Source organism: Entelurus aequoreus, linkage group LG10, assembly GCF_033978785.1.
Source record: "Entelurus aequoreus isolate RoL-2023_Sb linkage group LG10, RoL_Eaeq_v1.1, whole genome shotgun sequence".
Lineage (NCBI taxonomy): Eukaryota > Metazoa > Chordata > Actinopteri > Syngnathiformes > Syngnathidae > Entelurus > Entelurus aequoreus.
The window spans coordinates 44030029-44050572 of record NC_084740.1 but is presented as its reverse complement, the minus strand read 5'-3'; the positions used below and the strand labels follow the sequence as shown (position 1 = coordinate 44050572).

At 39.8% G+C, this 20544-nt stretch overlaps 1 protein-coding gene and 1 long non-coding RNA gene across 3 annotated transcripts; one reads left to right on the top strand and one right to left on the bottom strand.

Moving 5' to 3' along the window:
- The first annotated feature begins 1938 nt into the window (after positions 1-1938).
- LOC133658675 (uncharacterized) lies at positions 1939-3950 on the top strand. Its single transcript, XR_009827508.1, has 3 exons — positions 1939-2076; positions 2175-2356; positions 2450-3950. It is a non-coding gene; the product is annotated as an uncharacterized LOC133658675 (long non-coding RNA).
- ehd2b (EH-domain containing 2b) lies at positions 3534-20322 on the bottom strand. 2 transcript variants are annotated; one of them, XM_062060941.1, is made up of 7 exons: positions 20183-20322; positions 19452-19721; positions 19207-19383; positions 16068-16183; positions 10834-11246; positions 10593-10757; positions 3534-5837 (listed from the first exon to the last, which is right to left on the bottom strand). In XM_062060941.1, the coding sequence occupies exons 2-7, from the start codon at positions 19670-19672 to the stop codon at positions 5289-5291; spliced, it is 1641 nt and encodes a 546-aa protein (XP_061916925.1). In that variant the 5' UTR covers positions 19673-19721; positions 20183-20322; the 3' UTR covers positions 3534-5288. The 2 variants fall into 2 exon arrangements, with proteins under 2 accessions (XP_061916925.1, XP_061916926.1); XM_062060942.1 differs by having other exon boundaries at positions 16086-16183.
- Positions 20323-20544: the final 222 nt, after the last annotated feature.

The following is a 20544-nucleotide window of genomic DNA, read 5'->3' as shown; positions in this document are numbered from 1 at the left end:
TTCAGAAACATTTTTTTTTATTTTTGTGGATTTTTTAAAAACAATTAACTGCACATCAGTCCATCCAATTTCTACCGCTTGTCCCTCTCGGGGTAATTACATTGAAATAACGACCTAACATAGGTGGAAAAAGTAGTCACCGAAAATACAACGTAAACTAATAACTTTATGTTGTTACGTTAAAAACAATAAAGAATAGTTTTTTTCTTCAATACACATTGTGAGCACGCCCACTGGGTTAGAGATAGTCTTTGTTTCCTTCAGTTGGAGAACATTAGACTGACATTGAATGGTTGTTCTGCTTTGCACACTCTTGGCATTCTCTCCATGAGCTTCAAGAGGTGGGATGGTTTTCACTTCACAGGTGTGCTTGAAGCTCATCGAGAGAATGCCAAGAGTGTGCGAAAAAGTAATCAGAGCAAAGGGTGGCTATTTTGAAGGAACTAGAATACGAAACATGTTTTCAGTTATTTCACCTTTTTTTGTTAAGTACATAACTACATGTGTTCATTCATAGTTTTGATGTGACAATCTACAATGTAAATAGTCATGAACATAAAGAAAACTCATTGAATGAGAAGGTTTTGGCCTGTACACACACACATTAATATATATATATATATATATATATATATATATATATATATATATATATATATATATATATATATATACAGTATATATATGTTTTTTCCCCCCCGAACATTTGTTTATTGGATTTTTGACATATACAGCCCAGAAATACAATTAAACACATGTCAAATGTTCTTCCCCACCAAACAAGTGTATATGTATTATACATGTATATATACATATATATATATATATATATGCATATATATATATATATATGCATATATATATATATATACATATATATATATATATATACATATACATATATATATATATATATATATATATATAGACATATATATATATATATATATACATTTTTATATATATATATATATACATATATACATATATATATATATACATATATATATATATATATATGTGTATATATATATATATATATATTAGGGGTGTGGGAAAAAATCGATTCGAATTCGAATCGCGATTCTCACATTGTGCGATTCAGAATCGATTCTCGTTTTTTAAAAATCTTTATTTTTTTTTATTTATTTTTTCCCATTTATTTTTTATTATTATTTTATTTCTAATAAATCAATCCAACAAAACAATACACAGCAATACCATAACAATGCAATCCAATTCCAAAAGCAAAGCCGAGCCAGCAACACTCAGAACTGCAATAAACAGAGCAATTGAGAGGAGACACAAACACCACACACAACAAACCAAAAGTAGTGAAACAAAAATGAATATTATCAACAACAGTATCAATATTAGTTACAATTTCAACATAGCAGTGATTAAAAATCCCTCATTGACATTATCATTAGACATTTATAAAAAAAAGAACAATAGTGTCACAGTGGCTTACACTTGCATCGCATCTCATAAGCTTGACAACACACTGTGTCCAATATTTTCACAAAGATAAAATAAGTCATATTTTTGCTTCATTTAATAGTTCAAACAAATGTACATTATTGCAATTAGTTGATAAAACATTGTCCTTTACAATTATAACATCTACTACTCTGCTTGCATGTCAGCAGACTGGGGTAGATCCTGCTGAAATCTATGTATTCCATGAATAGACAATCCTTTTCAATCGGGAAAATATCCTTTTTGAATCGAGAATCGTGTTGAATTGAAAAAAAAATAAATCGATTTTTAATCGAATCGTGACCCCAAGAATTTATATTGAATCGAATCGTGGGACACCCAAAGATTCACAGCCCTTATATATATATATATATATATATATATATATATATATATATATATACACTTACATTGTGATACATTTCTGATGGATATCAATTTTGTTCTTTGCCATCTACATTTAGATGCCCTATTTTAACAGCCACTGGGGGGTGCTACAGCAGGCTGCTGCAAGCCTTCAGCTCCACGAGAAGGTCCCCCCAAAAATATTGATAACATAAATAATACCTCCCTGATAGTGTCACTAAAGTGAGCAATGTTAGTATCTTCAATAACTTCTGTATTATATGTCAGTAGATGATGTAACTAGTGACTCTCCTCACTTTTCCTGCATCCTTTTTTTTTTGTAAATGGAGGAATTCCCCCTGTGGACACCCCCACGTGGAGGGGGACCCCGCTTTGGTGGAGCCTGCAGGGAGTGGGTGTCTGGGGTTCCCTGGATGTCGTGCAGTGGAACATCACGCTGTGTACATCTCCAAAGGAGTGTTAGTTATGTGTGGATGCTGTGAAGGAAACTTAACAGAGGCTTGGAAAAGAGGTATTAATAACCGGGAGGCCGGCCCTCCACATTCTTGACGTGTGAGTCACTGAGGCTGCAGCCTGGTGCTCATTTGCTGCTTTTTCCACCAAGGACTGGAACCAGGAGGCCGTCCTCCTCTGGAAAAAACCACGCACACATCTTGGCAGTGTACACACGCACTCTGAACACAGACTCCACTTTGTGTGCTCCGTGGAAAAAGGAGGTATGTGGACTTGGCCCCGGCCGCCGTGACGGAGGGTTAGTCAGAGAACTGGTGGAGGAAAGGCATGGCCCACATTCACGCAAGAAGGAGAGATAGGTCACAGTGTCCAGGTCACTTTATTGCTGACGTGAGGACAGGTGGTGGCGCTGTGCACAGTAGTAGTAGTAGTAGTCTGCTCTCTGCTGGGGCTTTGTTACAATCGTAGAAACAGAAGCAGACGTAAATAAAGTGTGAGGCGTGAAGCGGCGCTGAAGGATATGCTAATGAGCGGGTGCTAATGCTAAACACTGACTATGGCTTTCATACACAGCTTTGATAGGATAAATGACGGCAGACAGACAAGGCTGGACACTTCATTAGGTACACCATCTAATCATTGGTACATTCTTTGATGTCGTCAGTGAACCAGGAAGTAGTCTGCTACGACACAAACGTTACATTAGGGAACATGAACCAGGAAGTAGTCTGCTACGACACAAACAATACATCTGGGAACATGAACCAGGAAGTAGTCTGCTACGACACAAACAATACATTTGGGAACATGAACCAGGAAGTAGTCTGCTACGACACAAACAATACATCTGGGAACATGAACCAGGAAGTAGTCTGCTACTACACAAACGATACATCTGGGAACATGAAGCAGGAAGTAGTCTGCTACTACACAAACGATACATCTGGGAACAAGAAACAGGAAGTAGTCTGCTACGACACAAACGTTACATTTGGGAACTTGAACCAGGAAGTAGTCTGCTACGACACAAACGTTACATTTGGGAACTTGAACCAGGAAGTAGTCTGCACTACACAAACGATACATCTGGGAACATGAACCAGGAAGTAGTCTGCTACGACACAAACAATACATTTGGGAACATGAACCAGGAAGTAGTCTGCTACGACACAAACGATACATCTGGGAACATGAACCAGGAAGTAGTCTGCTACGACACAAACGATACATCTGGGAACATGAACCAGGAAGTAGTCTGCACTACACAAACGATACATCTGGGAACATGAACCAGGAAGTAGTCTGCTACGACACAAACAATACATTTGGGAACATGAACCAGGAAGTAGTCTGCTACGACACAAACAATACATCTGGGAACATGAACCAGGAAGTAGTCTGCTACGACACAAACGTTACATTTGGGAACTTGAACCAGGAAGTAGTCTGCACTACACAAACGATACATCTGGGAACATGAACCAGGAAGTAGTCTGCTACGACACAAACAATACATTTGGGAACATGAACCAGGAAGTAGTCTGCTACGACACAAACAATACATCTGGGAACATGAACCAGGAAGTAGTCTGCTACGACACAAACGATACATCTGGGAACATGAAGCAGGAAGTAGTCTGCTACGACACAAACGATACATCTGGGAACATGAAACAGGATGTAGTCTGCTACTACACAAACATTACATCTGGGAACATGAAACAGGAAGTAGTCTGCTACTACACAAACGATACATCTGGGAACATGAAACAGGAAGTAGTCTGCTACTACACAAACAATACATCTGGGAACATGAACCAGGAAGTAGTCTGCTACGACACAAACGTTACATCTGGGAACATGAAGCAGGAAGTAGTCTGCTACTACACAAACGTTACATCTGGGAACATGAAGCAGGAAGTAGTCTGCTACGACACAAACGTTACATCTGGGAACATGAAGCAGGAAGTAGTCTGCTACGACACAAGCGTTACATCTGGGAACTTGAAGCAGGAAGTAGTCTGCTACTACACAAACGATACATCTGGGAACATGAAACAGGAAGTAGTCTGCTACGACACAAACAATACATCTGGAACATGAAGCAAGAAGTAGTCTGCTACTACACAAACGATACATCTGGGAACATGAAGCAGGAAGTAGTCTGCTACTACACAAACAATACATCTGGGAACAAGAAACAGGAAGTAGTCTGCTACGACACAAACGATACATCTGGGAACATGAACCAGGAAGTAGTCTGCACTACACAAACGATACATCTGGGAACATGAACCAGGAAGTAGTCTGCTACGACACAAACGATACATCTGGGAACATGAAGCAGGAAGTAGTCTGCTACGACACAAACGATACATCTGGGAACATGAAACAGGAAGTAGTCTGCTTCTACACAAACATTACATCTGGGAACATGAAACAGGAAGTAGTCTGCTACTACACAAACGATACATCTGGGAACATGAAGCAGGAAGTAGTCTGCTACGACACAAACGATACATCTGGGAACATGAAACAGGAAGTAGTCTGCTACTACACAAACGATACATCTGGGAACATGAACCAGGAAGTAGTCTGCTACGACACAAACGTTACATCTGAGAACATGAAGCAGGAAGTAGTCTGCTACTACACAAACGTTACATCTGGGAACATGAAGCAGGAAGTAGTCTGCTACGACACAAACGTTACATCTGGGAACATTTCCAGACAAAGAATGGGTGATTAAGATGAAGCTTTAAAGAGAAGTTGTTGTTGAACACAAGTTGTGTTGTGTGTTCATTCCCAAAGAAAAGTAGTGGTGTGCCTAATGTAGTGTCCAGGGGGAAAAGAAGAATCCATGTGACTTAAGACTTTGGTCCGGGACGCTCCAACGTGCTAAAAACCTCATGACTGCCGCAGAGGACCTCCTCCGACTATTTGGTGCGTGGAGCAAACAGGAAACGGTGGAAGTGGGACGAGGCGGCGCTTCACGCGTCCGAGCCCGCTTGCCTGCGCTTGGAGGGCGGGACCAGGCGGCTGGGCAGCTCGGGGGGCAGACCGTGACCCTCCAGCTTGACCTCGATCAGGTGACTGGCCAGGGCGAACTCCTCCTCGTCCAGCATGCCGTCCCGGTCCACGTCGGACAGCTTCCAGATGCGACCCAGCACGGAGTTGGGCAGGCGGGAGCTGACCATCCAGTCCTTGGCCTTGGTGCCGCTCAGCTTGCCCTCGTTGGGCGCCAGGTTGTAGAAGATCTCGTCGTACTTGGGCTTGTCCTTGGTCACCACCCACATCTCCTCCTCCTCGCAGCCCTCGCCGTCCTCCTCGCCAAAGTGTTCGCCCTCGCCGAAGGGGCCGGCACGCGAGCCCAGGAAGGCCCCGCCCTGCACGCCGGGCTGCTCGCCCGCCTCCAGCTCCTCCTGGCGTAGGAGGGGCATCAGCTTGGCGATGTCCACCGACAGCAGCTCGTCCAACGCCGCCATCAGGTTGGGCTTGAGGGTTTTGAACTTGGTGAAGTCGTGCACCATCAGTTGTTCCTGGACATCAACAGGAAATGTACCTTTCAACCATCCATCCATCCAACAATATACCTTTTATCTTTCAACCATCCATCCATCCAACAATATACCTTCTACCTTCCAACCATCCAACAATATACCTTCTACCTTTCAACCATCCATCCAATAATATACCTTCTACCTTTCAACCATCCATCCATACAACTATATACCTTCTACCTTTCAACCATCCATCCATACAACTATATACCTTCTACCTTTCAACCATCCATCCATACAACTATATACCTTCTACCTTTCAACCATCCATCCATACAACTATATACCTTCTACCTTTCAACCATCCATCCATACAACTATATACCTTTTACCTTTCAACCATCCATCCATACAACAATATACCTTCTACCTTCCAACCATCCAACAATATACCTTCTACCTTTCAACCATCCATCCAACAATATACCTTCTACCTTTCAACCATCCATCCATACAACTATATACCTTCTACCTTTCAACCATCCATCCATACAACTATATACCTTCTACCTTTCAACCATCCATCCATACAACTATATACCTTCTACCTTTCAACCATCCATCCATACAACTATATACCTTCTACCTTTCAACCATCCATCCATACAACTATATACCTTCTACCTTTCAACCATCCATCCATCCAACAATATACCTTTTACCTTTCAACCATCCATCCATACAACAATATACCTTCTACCTTCCAACCATCCAACAATATACCTTCTACCTTTCAACTATCCATCCAATAATATACCTTCTACCTTTCAACCATCCATCCATACAACTATATACCTTCTACCTTTCAACCATCCATCCATACAACTATATACCTTCTACCTTTCAACCATCCATCCATACAACTATATACCTTCTACCTTTCAACCATCCATCCATACAACTATATACCTTCTACCTTTCAACCATCCATCCATCCAACAATATACCTTTTACCTTTCAACCATCCATCCATACAACAATATACCTTCTACCTTCCAACCATCCAACAATATACCTTCTACCTTTCAACCATCCATCCAATAATATACCTTCTACCTTTCAACCATCCATCCATACAACTATATACCTTCTACCTTTCAACCATCCATCCATACAACTATATACCTTCTACCTTTCAACCATCCATCCATACAACTATATACCTTCTACCTTTCAACCATCCATCCATACAACTATATACCTTCTACCTTTCAACCATCCATCCATCCAACAATATACCTTTTACCTTTCAACCATCCATCCATACAACAATATACCTTCTACCTTCCAACCATCCAACAATATACCTTCTACCTTTCAACCATCCATCCAATAATATACCTTCTACCTTTCAACCATCCATCCATACAACTATATACCTTCTACCTTTCAACCATCCATCCATACAACTATATACCTTCTACCTTTCAACCATCCATCCATACAACTATATACCTTCTACCTTTCAACCATCCATCCATACAACTATATACCTTCTACCTTTCAACCATCCATCATTCCAACAATATACCTTTTACCTTTCAACCATCCATCCATACAACAATATACCTTCTACCTTCCAACCATCCAACAATATACCTTCTACCTTTCAACCATCCATCCAATAATATACCTTCTACCTTTCAACCATCCATCCATACAACTATATACCTTCTACCTTTCAACCATCCATCCATACAACTATATACCTTCTACCTTTCAACCATCCATCCATACAACTATATACCTTCTACCTTTCAACCATCCATCCATACAACTATATACCTTCTACCTTTCAACCATCCATCCATACAACTATATACCTTCTACCTTTCAACCATCCATCCATCCAACAATATACCTTTTACCTTTCAACCATCCATCCATACAACAATATACCTTCTACCTTCCAACCATCCAACAATATACCTTCTACCTTTCAACCATCCATCCAATAATATACCTTCTACCTTTCAACCATCCATCCATACAACTATATACCTTCTACCTTTCAACCATCCATCCATACAACTATATACCTTCTACCTTTCAACCATCCATCCATACAACTATATACCTTCTACCTTTCAACCATCCATCCATACAACTATATACCTTCTACCTTTCAACCATCCATCCATACAACTATATACCTTCTACCTTTCAACCATCCATCCATACAATATACCTTCTACCTTTCAACCATCCATCCATCCAACTATATACCTTCTACCTTTCAACCATCCATCCATACAACTATATACCTTCTACCTTTCAACCATCCATCCATACAACTATATACCTTCTACCTTTCAACCATCCATCCATACAACTATATACCTTCTACCTTTCAACCATCCATCCATCCAACAATATACCTTCTACCTTTCAACCATCCATCCATACAACTATATACCTTTTACCTTTCAACCATGCATCCATCCATCCAACAATATACCTTCTACCTTTCAACCATCCATCCATTCATCCATCCATCCAACTATATACCTTCTACCTTTCAACCATCCATCCATCCAACAATATACCTTCTACCTTTCAACCATCCATCTACCCAACAATGTACCTTGCACCTATCATCAGTTGTTCCTGAACAACAACAGGAAATATATACTTTGGTTTGCTCCACCCACTGTAGACTGTCCTCCCACACCTCCCGCTGTACATCCAACAATATACTTTGTACCTTTCAACCATCCATCCATACAACTATATACCTTCTACCTTTCAACCATCCATCCATACAACTATATACCTTCTACCTTTCAACCATCCATCCATCCAACAATATACCTTCTACCTTTCAACGATCCATCCATACAACTATATACCTTTTACCTTTCAACCATGCATCCATCCATCCATCCAACAATATACCTTCTACCTATCATCAGTTGTTCCTGAACATCAACAGGAAATATACCTTTCAACCATCCATCCATCCAACAATATACCTTCTACCTTTCAACCATCCATCCAACTATATACCTTCTACCTTTCAACCATCCATCCATCCAACAATATACCTTCTACCTTTCAACCATCCATCCACCCAACAATGTACCTTGCACCTATCATCAGTTGTTCCTGAACAACAACAGGAAATATATACTTTGGTTTGCTCCACCCACTGTAGACTGTCCACCCACACCTCCCGCTGTACATCCAACAATATACTTTGTACCATCCATCCATCAAACAATTTACCTTGTACCTATCATCCATCCATCCAACAATATACATTGTACCTATGATCCATCCATCCAACAATATACATTGTACCTTTCAACCATCCATCCATCAAACAATTTACCTTGTACCTATCATCCATCCATCCAACAATATACATTGTACCTATCATCCATCCATCCAACAATATACATTGTACCTATCATCCATCCATCCAACAATATACATTGTACCTATCATCCATCCATCCAACAATATACATTGTACCTATCATCCATCCATCCAACAATATAAATTGTACCTTTCAACCATCCATCCATCAAACAATTTACCTTGTACCTGTCATCCGTCCATCCAACAATATACCTTGTACCTATCATCCATCCATCCAACAATATACATTGTACCTTTCAACCATCCATCCATCAAACAATTTACCTTGTACCTGTCATCCGTCCATCCAACAATATACCTTGTACCTATCATCCATCCATCCAACAATATACATTGTACCTATCATCCATCCATCCAACAATATACATTGTACCTATCATCCATCCATCCAACCATATACATTGTACCTATCATCCATCCATCCAACAATATACCTTGTACCTATCATCCATCCATCCAACAATATACATTGTACCTATCATCCATCCATCCAACAATATACCTTGTACCTATCATCCATCCATCCAACAATATACCTTGTACTTATGGACCATCCATCCATCCAACAATATGCCTTGTATCTATCATCCATCCATCCATCCAACAATATGCCTTGTATCTATCGTCTGTCCATCCATCCAACAGTATACCTTGTACCTATCATCCATCTATCCAACAATATACCTTGTACCTGTCATCCAGCAATATACCTTGTACCTATTGACCATCCATCCATCCAACAATATACATTTTACCTATCATCCATCCATGTAACAATATGCCTTGTATCTATTGTTTGTCCATCCATCCAACAATATACCTTGTACCTATTGTCCGTCCAACCTTTCATCCAACAATATACCATGTACCTATCGTCAATCCATCCATCCTTTCATCCCACAATATTCTATGTTTCTATCGTCCGTCCGTCCATCCATCCATCCAACAACATAGCATGTATCTATCATCAATCTATCCCTCCATCCATCCCACAATATGCTATGTTTCTATCGTCCGTCTGTCCATCCATCCATCCAACAAAATACCTTGTATCTATCGTCCATCCGTCTGTCCATCTATGCTTTTATCTGTTCATCCATCCAACAATATACCATTTACCAATCGTCTGTCCATCCAACTATCCATTTGTCTGTCTTATCCATCCATCGGTCTATCTGTTAATTCGTCCAACCATCTACCCATCCAGCCATTATTCCATCCATCAGTCTAATGCTCCATCTGTGTGTCCATCTATGCTTTTATCCCTTCATCCATCCAACAATATGCCATGTATCTATCTACTATGCATCCATCCATACATCCATCCGTCCATCCATCCATCCATGGTCCTACCTGCATCTTGGCGCAGTCGGGGAAGTCTCCAGCAGAGATGTTGTGCTGCAGTTGTATCTTGGAGAAGATGACGGGCAGCTGGTAGATGAGGTTCTTCTTCTTGTTGTCCTTCCGGAAGACGGAGGGCATCTCCTGCTTCAGGTAGCTGATGATGTGAGCGTGCACCTGAAGTCAGAGAGAGAGAAAGAGTTCCCGGGTCTGCTTATCGGGACGTTCCTCCCACACAAGAAGCAAGACCCACCCGGACCAGGCGTGCTCTCTTCACCAGGTCGTTGAGCTTCCGCAGAGCCGCGTTCCTGGGAAGGTTCTGGATGTCGGCGAAGAGATCCTCCTCCTCCAGCTCAAACAGCTTGCGGTTGTCCGACACCATCAGGGGCTCGGACCAGAAGGAGCCGATGTAGACCCTCAGGACCTCCGGGGTGCCGAAGACTTTCCCCAGGGACCACATGAGCGCGCCGTAGACTCTCATGAGCTGCTGGGTGCCCACCATGTCGGCCTTGTTGAGGACCACCCGCAGCTTGTCCTCGTTCCCCTTCAGCGCCCCGATGGCCTCCGCAAACTCGTCAGAGATCTCCAGCTTGTGGGCGTCAAAGAGCAGGATGATGCGGTCCACGCGCTCGGCGAACCAACGCAGCACGGCCGGGAAGTCGTAGCCTGGCGGGGGTCAAAGACAGGAAGTGGTACTGAGCGGTAGTTGAGCCTTTCATCAAAAAACCAGGTCTTGATCCTACAACTTTGTCAAATTATCAGCCCATTTCCAAATGACCTTTTGTGTCTAAAATGTTGGAGAAATGTGTTTTGGTGCAACTGCAGCCTTTTTTACATGAAAGTAGCACTTTAGATCCATTTCGGTCTGGATGCTAATCTTTGCTCAATACTACTGAATCTGCACTTTTAATTACTTGCTTTTAATGTCGGATTCTGGCAGCTCTGCCATTTTAGTACTTGTAGTAGTAACATGGAGTAATATGTAGTAACATGTAGTAACGTGTAGTAGCAACATGTAGTAACGTGTAGTAGTAGTAACATGTAGTAACGTGTAGTAGCAACATGTAGTTACGTGTAGTAGCAACATGTAGTTACGTGTAGTAGTAACATGTAGTAACGTGTAGTAGCAACATGTAGTTACGTGTAGTAGTAACATGTAGTAGCGTGTAGTAACATGGAGTAATATGTAGTAACATGTAGTAACGTGTAGTAGTAGTAACATGTAGTAGTACCATGGAGTAACGTGTAGTAGTAACATGGAGTAACATGTAGTAGTAATATGTAGTAACGTGTAGTAGTAACATGTAGTAATGTGTAGTAGTAACATGTAGTAACGTGAAGTAATGTGTAGTAGTAACATGTAGTAACGTGTAGTAGTAACATGTAGTAACATGTAGTAATGTGTAGTAGTAACATGTAGTAATGTGTAGTGGTAACATGTAGTAACGTGTAGTAGTAACATGTAGTAACGTGTAGTAGTAACATGTAGTAACGTGTAGTAGTAACATGTAGTAATGTGTAGTAGTAACATGTAGTAGTAACAGGTAGTAACGTGTAGAAGTAACATGTAGTAACGTGTAGTAGTAACATGTAGTAATGTGTAGTAGTAACATGTAGTAACGTGTAGTAACATGTAGTAACGTGTAGTAGCAACATGTAGTAACGTGTAGTAGTAACATGTAGTAGTAACAGGTAGTAACGTGTAGAAGTAACATGTAGTAACGTGTAGTAGTAACATGTAGTAACATGTAGTAATGTGTAGTAGTAACATGTAGTAACGTGTAGTAGTAACATGTAGTAACGTGTAGTAGTAACATGTAGTAATGTGTAGTAGTAACATGTAGTAGTAACATGTAGTAGTAACAGGTAGTAACGTGTAGAAGTAACATGTAGTAACGTGTAGTAGTAACATGTAGTAATGTGTAGTAGTAACATGTAGTAACGTGTAGTAACGTGTAGTAGTAACATGTAGTAACGTGTAGTAGTAACATGTAGTAGTAACATGTAGTAACGTGTAGAAGTAACATGTAGTAACGTGTAGTAGTAACATGTAGTAACGTGTAGTAACATGTAGTAATGTGTAGTAGTAACATGTAGTAACGTGTAGTAACATGTAGTAACGTGTAGTAGTAACATGTAGTAACGTGTAGTAGTAACATGTAGTAGTAACATGTAGTAACGTGTAGTAGTAACATGTAGTAACGTGTAGAAGTAACATGTAGTAATGTGTAGTAGTAACATGTAGTAACGTGTAGTAACGTGTAGTGGTAACATGTAGTAACGTGTAGTAGTAACATGTAGTAATGTGTAGTAGTAACATGTAGTAACGTGTAGTAGTAACATGTCATAACGTGTAGTAGTAACATGTAGCAACATGTAGTAATGTGTAGTAGTAACATGTACTAACATGTAGAAGTAACATGTAGTAACGTGTAGTAGTAACATGTAGTAACGTGTAGTAGTAACATGTAGCAACATGTAGTATCGTGTAGTAGTAACATGTAGTAACGTGTAGTAGTAGTAAGATGTAGTAACGTGTAGTAGCAACATGTAGTAACGTGTAGTAGTAGTAACATGTAGTAACGTGTAGTAGCAACATGTAGTTACGTGTAGTAGCAACATGTAGTTACGTGTAGTAGTAACATGTAGTAACGTGTAGTAACATGGAGTAATATGTAGTAACATGTAGTAACGTGTAGTAGTAGTAACGTGTAGTAACATGTAGTAGTACCATGGAGTAACGTGTAGTAGTAACATGGAGTAACATGTAGTAGTAATATGTAGTAACGTGTAGTAGTAACATGTAGTAATGTGTAGTAGTAACATGTAGTAACGTGTAGTAACATGAAGTAATGTGTAGTAGTAACATGTAGTAACGTGTAGTAGTAACATGTAGTAACATGTAGTAATGTGTAGTAGTAACATGTAGTAACGTGTAGTAGTAACATGTAGTAGCGTGTAGTAGTAACATGTAGTAATGTGTAGTAGTAACATGTAGTAGTAACATGTAGTAGTAACAGGTAGTAACGTGTAGAAGTAACATGTAGTAACGTGTAGTAGTAACATGTAGTAACGTGTAGTAGTAACATGTAGTAGTAACAGGTAGTAACGTGTAGAAGTAACATGTAGTAACGTGTAGTAGTAACATGTAGTAACGTGTAGTAACATGTAGTAACGTGTAGTAGTAACATGTAGTAACGTGTAGTAGTAACATGTAGTAGTAACATGTAGTAACGTGTAGTAGTAACATGTAGTAACGTGTAGAAGCAACATGTAGTAATGTGTAGTAGTAACATATAGTAACGTGTAGTAGTAACATGTAGTAACGTGTAGTAGTAACATGTAGTAATGTGTAGTAGTAACATGTAGTAACGTGTAGTAGTAACATGTAGTAGTAACATGTAGTAACATGTAGTAGTAACATGTAGTAGTAACATGTAGTAACGTGTAGTAGTAACATGTAGTAACGTGTAGTAGTAACATGTAGCAACATGTAGTATCGTGTAGTAGTAACATGTAGTAACGTGTAGTAGTAACATGTAGTAACGTGTAGTAGTAACATGTAGTAACGTGTAGTAGTAACGTGTAGTAGTAACATGTAGTAGTAACATGTAGTAACGTGTAGTAGTAACATGTAGTAACGTGTAGTAGTAACATGTAGTAACGTGTAGTAGTAACATGTAGTAGTAACATATAGTAGTAACATGTAGTAACATGTAGTAGTAACATGTAGCAACATGTAGTAGTAACATGTAGTAACGTGTAGTAGTAACATGTAGTAACGTGTAGAAGTAACATGTAGTAACGTGTAGTAGTAACATGTAGTAATGTGTAGTAGTAACATGTAGTAACGTGTAGTAGTAACATGTAGTAACGTGTAGTAGTAACATGTAGTAGTAACATGTAGTAACGTGTAGAAGTAACATGTAGTAATGTGTAGTAGTAACGTAGTAACGTGTAGTAGTAACATGTAGTAATGTGTAGTAGTAACATGTAGTAACGTGTAGTAGTAACATGTCGTAGCGTGTAGTAGTAACATGTAGCAACATGTAGTAATGTGTAGTAGTAACATGTAGTAACATGTAGAAGTAACATGTAGTAGTAACATGTAGTAACGTGTAGTAGTAACACGTAGTAACGTGTAGTAGTAACATGTAGTAGTAACATGTAACGTGTAGTAGTAACATGTAGTAGTAACATGTAGTAACGTGTAGTAGTAACATGTAGTAACGTGTAGTAGTAACATGTAGTAATGTGTAGTAGTAACATGTAGTAACGTGTAGTAGTAACATGTAGTAACGTGTAGTAGTAACATGTAGTAACAACATGTAGTAGTAACATGTATTAGTAACATGTAGTAACGTGTAGTAGTAACATGTAGTAACATGTAGTAACAACATGTAGTAGTAACATGTATTAGTAACATGTAGTAACGTGTAGTAGTAACATGTAGTAACGTGTAGTAGTAACATGTAGTAATGTGTAGTAGTAACATGTAGTAACGTGTAGTAGTAACATGTAGTAGTAGCATGTAGTAACATGTAGTAGTAACATGTAGTGACAACATGTAGTAGTAACATGTAGTAACAGGTAGTAGTAACATGTAGTAGTAACATGGAGTAATATGTAGTAGTAACATGTAGTAACAACATGTAGTAGTAACATGTAGTAACAACATGTAGTAGTAACATGTAGTAACGTGTAGTAGTAACATGTAGTAGTAACATGTAGTAACATGTAGTAACAACATGTAGTAGTAACATGTAGTAACGTGTAGTAGTAACATGTAGTAGTAACATGTAGTAGTAACATGTAGTAATGTGTTACTTGCAGTGTGAATGACAAAAAGAAAGAACAAGTTGGAAGAGTGTCTCGTGGAATCACGTTGATGTGAATTCCGCTGAGTCGTCGTTGTGGTTGTTGTTGTTGTTGTTGTTGTGAGTAGGCGGCCATGTTAGCTGGCGGCCATGTTGGCTGGTGGCCATGTTAGCTGGCGGCCATGTTAGCTGGCGGCCATGTTGGCTGGTGGCCATGTTAGCTGGCGGCCATGTTAGCTAGTGGCCATGTTAGCTAGTGGCCATGTTGGCAGGCGGCCATGTTGGTTGGCGGCCATGTTAGCTAGTGGCCATGTTGGCTGGCGGCCATGTTAGCTGGTGGCCATGTTAGCTAGTGGCCATTTTGGCAGGCGGCCATGTTGGTTGGCGGCCATGTTAGCTGGCGGCCATGTTAGCTAGTGGCCATGTTGGCTGGTGGCCATGTTGGCTGGCGGCCATGTTGGTTGGCGGCCATGTTGGTTGGCGGCCTTGTTAGCTGGCGGCCATGTTAGCTAGTGGCCATGTTGGCTGGCGGCCATGTTAGCTAGTGGCCATGTTGGCTGGCGGCCATGTTGGCAGGTGGCCATGTTAGGTGGCGACCATGTTAGCTGGCGGCCATGTTGGCAGGCGGCCATGTTAGGTGGCGGGCGCGTGTGTCTGCCCTCTCTCTCACCTTTGCGACCTTTCTCACCTCTGCTGACTCTCTGCTTGGCGCCCGACAAGATGCCGGGTGTGTCGATGAGGGTGATGCTCTCCAGGACCTGGTTGGACATCTGGGCACACTGGAACCTGCCAGCTCACAAACAAACATGGAGGCTGAGCACTGGAACCTGAGAAGGAACGCCCCCCCATTGTGCTCATTACTGCCACTTCCTGAGAGGAAAAGCAGGGGCGGTCCAACAATGGCGGCTTAACGACGTGCGCCTTGCAACAACAAGAGCACTTCCTGTGGCCAGTCCCCGGGCAGGAAGTGGAAGACAAACACTCCTGCCGAGGGACTCCCTTTGACGCACCAGGTGGAAAAACCTGCTCAGGACGCCCCCCCCATAAACATTGTTGACTTCTTTTTACACTTTAACAGCAATTAACAAGTTCAAAATTGTGTTTTTAAGTCGGAATAGAAACATTGTTGTCTTCTTTTTACACTTTAACAGCAATTTACAAGTTAAAAATTGTGTTTTTAAGTCGGAATAGAAACATTGTTGTCTTCTTTTTACACTTTAACGGCAATTAAGTTAAAATAGTGTTTTAAGTAACAATATAAAAATTGTTGACTTCTTTTTACACTTTTATGGCAATTAACAAGTTAAAATAGTGTTTTAAGTCAGAATATAAACATTGTTGACTTCTTTTTACACTTTTATAGCAATTAACATGTTAAAAATAGTGTTTTTAAGTCAGAATATAAACATTGTTTACTTCTTTTTACACTTTAATGGCAATTAACACGTTAAAAATAGTGTTTTTAAGTCAGAATATAAACATTGTTGACTTCTTTTTACACTTTAATGGCAATTAACACGTTAAAAATAGTGTTTTAAAGTCAGAATATAAACATTGTTGACTTCTTTTTACACTTTTATGGCAATTAACACGTTAATAGTGTTTTTAAGTCAGAATATAAACATTGTTGACTTCTTTTTACACTTTAATGGCAATTAACATGTTAAAAATAGTGTTTTTAAGTCAGAATATAAACATTGTTGACTTCTTTTTACACTTTAACAGCAATTAACAAGTTCAAAATTGTGTTTTTAAGTCGGAATAGAAACATTGTTGTCTTCTTTTTACACTTTAACAGCAATTAACAAGTTAAAAATTGTGTTTTTAAGTCGGAATAGAAACATTGTTGTCTTCTTTTTACGCTTTAACGGCAATTAAGTTAAAATAGTGTTTTAAGTCACAATATAAAAATTGTTGACTTCTTTTTACACTTTAACAGCAATTAACAAGTTAAAATAGTGTTTTAAGTCAGAATATAAACATTGTTGACTTCTTTTTACACTTTTATGGCAAATAAGTTAAAATAGTGTTTTTAAGTCAGAATATAAACATTGTTGACTTCTTTTTACACTTTAATGGCAATTAACACGTTAAAAATAGTGTTTTTAAGTCAGAATATAAACATTGTTGACTTCTTTTTACACTTTAACAGCAATTAAGTTAAAATAGAGTTTTAAGTCACAATATAAACATTGTTGACTTCTTTTTACACTTTAACAGCAATTAACAATTCAAATAGTGTTTTAAGTCATTATATAAACATTGTTGACTTCTTTCTACACTTTAATGGCAATTAACACATTAATAGTGTTTTTAAGTCAGAATATAAACATTGTTGACTTCTTTTTACACTTTAATGGCAATTAACACGTTAAAAATAGTGTTTTTAAGTCAGAATATAAACATTGTTGACTTCTTTTTACACCTTAATGGCAATTAACACGTTAAAAATAGTGTTTTTAAGTCAGAATATAAACATTGTTGACTTCTTTTTACACTTTAATGGCAATTAACACGTTAAAAATAGTGTTTTTAAGTCAGAATATAAACATTGTCGACTTCTTTTTACACTTTTATGGCAATTAACACGTTAAAAATAGTGTTTTTAAGTCAGAATATAAACATTGTTGACTTCTTTTTATACTTTTATGGCAGTTAACATGTTAAAAATAGTGTTCTTAAGTCAGAATATAAACATTGACTTCTTTTTACACTTTTATGGCAGTTAACACGTTAAAAATAGTGTTTTTAAGTCAGAATATAAACATTGTTGACTTCTTTTTACACCTTAATGGCAATTAACATGTTAAAAATAGTGTTTTTAAGTCAGAATATAAACATTGTTGACTTCTTTTTACACTTTAAAAGCAATTAAGTTAAAATAGTGTTTTAAGTCACAATATAAACATTGTTGACTTCTTTTTACACTTTAATGGCAATTAACACGTAAAAAATAGTGTTTTTAAGTCAGAATATAAACATTGTTGACTTCTTTTTACACTTTTACGGCAATTAAGTTAAAATAGTGTTTTAAGTCACAATATAAACATTGTTGACTTCTTTTTACACTTTAATGGCAATTAACACGTTAAAAATAGTGTTTTTAAGTCAGAATATAAACATTGTTGACTTCTTTTTACACCTTAATGGCAATTAACACGTTAAAAATAGTGTTTTTAAGTCAGAATATAAACATTGTTGACTTCTTTTTACACCTTAATGGCAATTAACGCGTTAAAAATAGTGTTTTTAAGTCAGAATATAAACATTGTTGACTTCTTTTTACACTTTAACAGCAATTAAGTTAAAATAGTGTTTTAAGTCAGAATATAAACATTGTTGACTTCTTTTTACACTTTAATGGCAATTAACATGTTAAAAATAGTGTTTTTAAGTCAGAATATAAACATTGTTGACTTCTTTTTACACTTTTATGGCAATTAACACGTTAATAGTGTTTTTCAGTCAGAATATAAACATTGTTGACTTCTTTTTACACTTTAACAGAAATTAAGTTAAAATAGAGTTTTAAGTCACAAAATAAACATTGTTGACTTCTTTTTACACTTTAACAGCAATTAACAATTCAAATAGTGTTTTAAGTCAGAATATAAACATTGTTGACTTCTTTTTACACTTTAATGGCAATTAACACGTTAAAAATAGTGTTTTTAAGTCAGAATATAAACATTGTTGACTTCTTTTTACACTTTTATGGCAATTAACACGTTAATAGTGTTTTTAAGTCAGCATATAAACATTGTTGACTTCTTTTTACACTTTAATGGCAGTGGAGTGGAGCTACGCACCTGTTGAGGAAGGTGTTCCCGAAGGGGTTGAGCTTCCGGAAGGGCTTGTTGGGGTCCACGATGAGGGCGTTCCCGGGGATGACGCTCTCTACCTCGCCGTGCATGATGGCGGTGAAGCAGTCGGTGGTGGGCTCGGGTCCCACCCTGCTCCCGGGGATCTCCTGCTCCAGCAGGTACCTGTGGGGATGACACGCAGGACGTGACAGCAGCTCCGCCCGCCCACCCCCTTGTGGCGCAGTTCTCACTTGATGAAGGTGGTCTTCCCGGTGGAGTACTGGCCCACCACCAGGACCATGGGCTTGTTGTCGAAGTCGGCGTCCTCCAGGCTCAGCGAGTGGAAGTCGTGGAAGCCGTAGTACTGCTCCAGGGGGAGGAGCTTCTTGCGGTACAAGGACTTGAGGCCCTCGGTGACGGTGCGGATCACCTCCGGCGCCTTCTTCACGTTCTTGCGCCCCCAGCGTGACATGATGCTCGTCCCCGTGTCAGCGCTTTGCCCTCGGGACCGCTCAGGAGTTCTGGAAACAGGAGAGGACATGCGAGGACACGATGAGAGCGCCGCCTCCTACTCAGGGGGAGGGCTGTGGCGCCTCCGGTGCAGATGTGGAATCTGGAGGGAGGTCCCGTGCTCCGCAGGAGGCGGCGAGGCAAAGTGAGGCGAGGTCTTGTCGGAGCACGCCTGTCTGGGAGGGAAAGGCCTGGAAAAGTTTCAAACTGAAGTCCGCCTGCCAGAAAAACGCTTTAGTAGCGGGGTGTGAAGTGAGGCGCACATTCCTCACACACTCACACACTCACACACACACACACACACACACACACACACACACACACGCACGCACACGCACGCACTTTCAACACGGAGGCGTCTCATTTGTGAGCGGTGTGGCGGAGAAGAAAAGTGCCTGAAGGAAAGTCAGAAGAGCCAAGACGGAGGAGAAGAAAGAAGCGTCACATGTTCCTCCAAAATAAAAGTCCTTACCTTGTGTGGTGTGGTGTGGTGGACAAGATGAGGGCAAAGCAGCAGCAGCTGATACTTGTGTACCTGGCTGGTCCAATAGGAGGGCTCCGTCAGCTGGGTGGGTGTGGTTCCTCCTTCCTCTGAGGGTGATGTGGTTCTCTTCTCCGCTCACTGCAAACACCACCGTCCTCAGGCTCCTCCTCCTCACGAGGACCGCCCGCCCCCCCCACTGCAGGTTGCCTAGCGACGCAGCCCGCCGCACAAAATACTCCAAGCAGGGAGGATGAGCCAATGGCGGCAGGCGGGGGGGCGCCCAGCAGGCTGTCAATCAAATACTTCACTCAACCACGCCGTCAATGAGATGTAAACACCACTTCCTGTTG

What these genes read in the sequence shown, in the direction of transcription:
- ehd2b (XM_062060941.1), bottom strand. Translation starts at nt 19,672, where the DNA reads ATGTCACGCTGGGGGCGCAAGAACGTGAAGAAGGCGCCGGAGGTGATC. An exon ending in GGGAAGACCACCTTCATCAA is followed by an intron (nt 19,384 to 19,451) that starts GTGAGAACTGCG and finishes TCATCCCCACAG; the next exon opens with GTACCTGCTGGAGCAGGAGA. An exon ending in GGGAACACCTTCCTCAACAG is followed by an intron (nt 16,184 to 19,206) that starts GTGCGTAGCTCC and finishes GTGAGCTGGCAG; the next exon opens with GTTCCAGTGTGCCCAGATGT.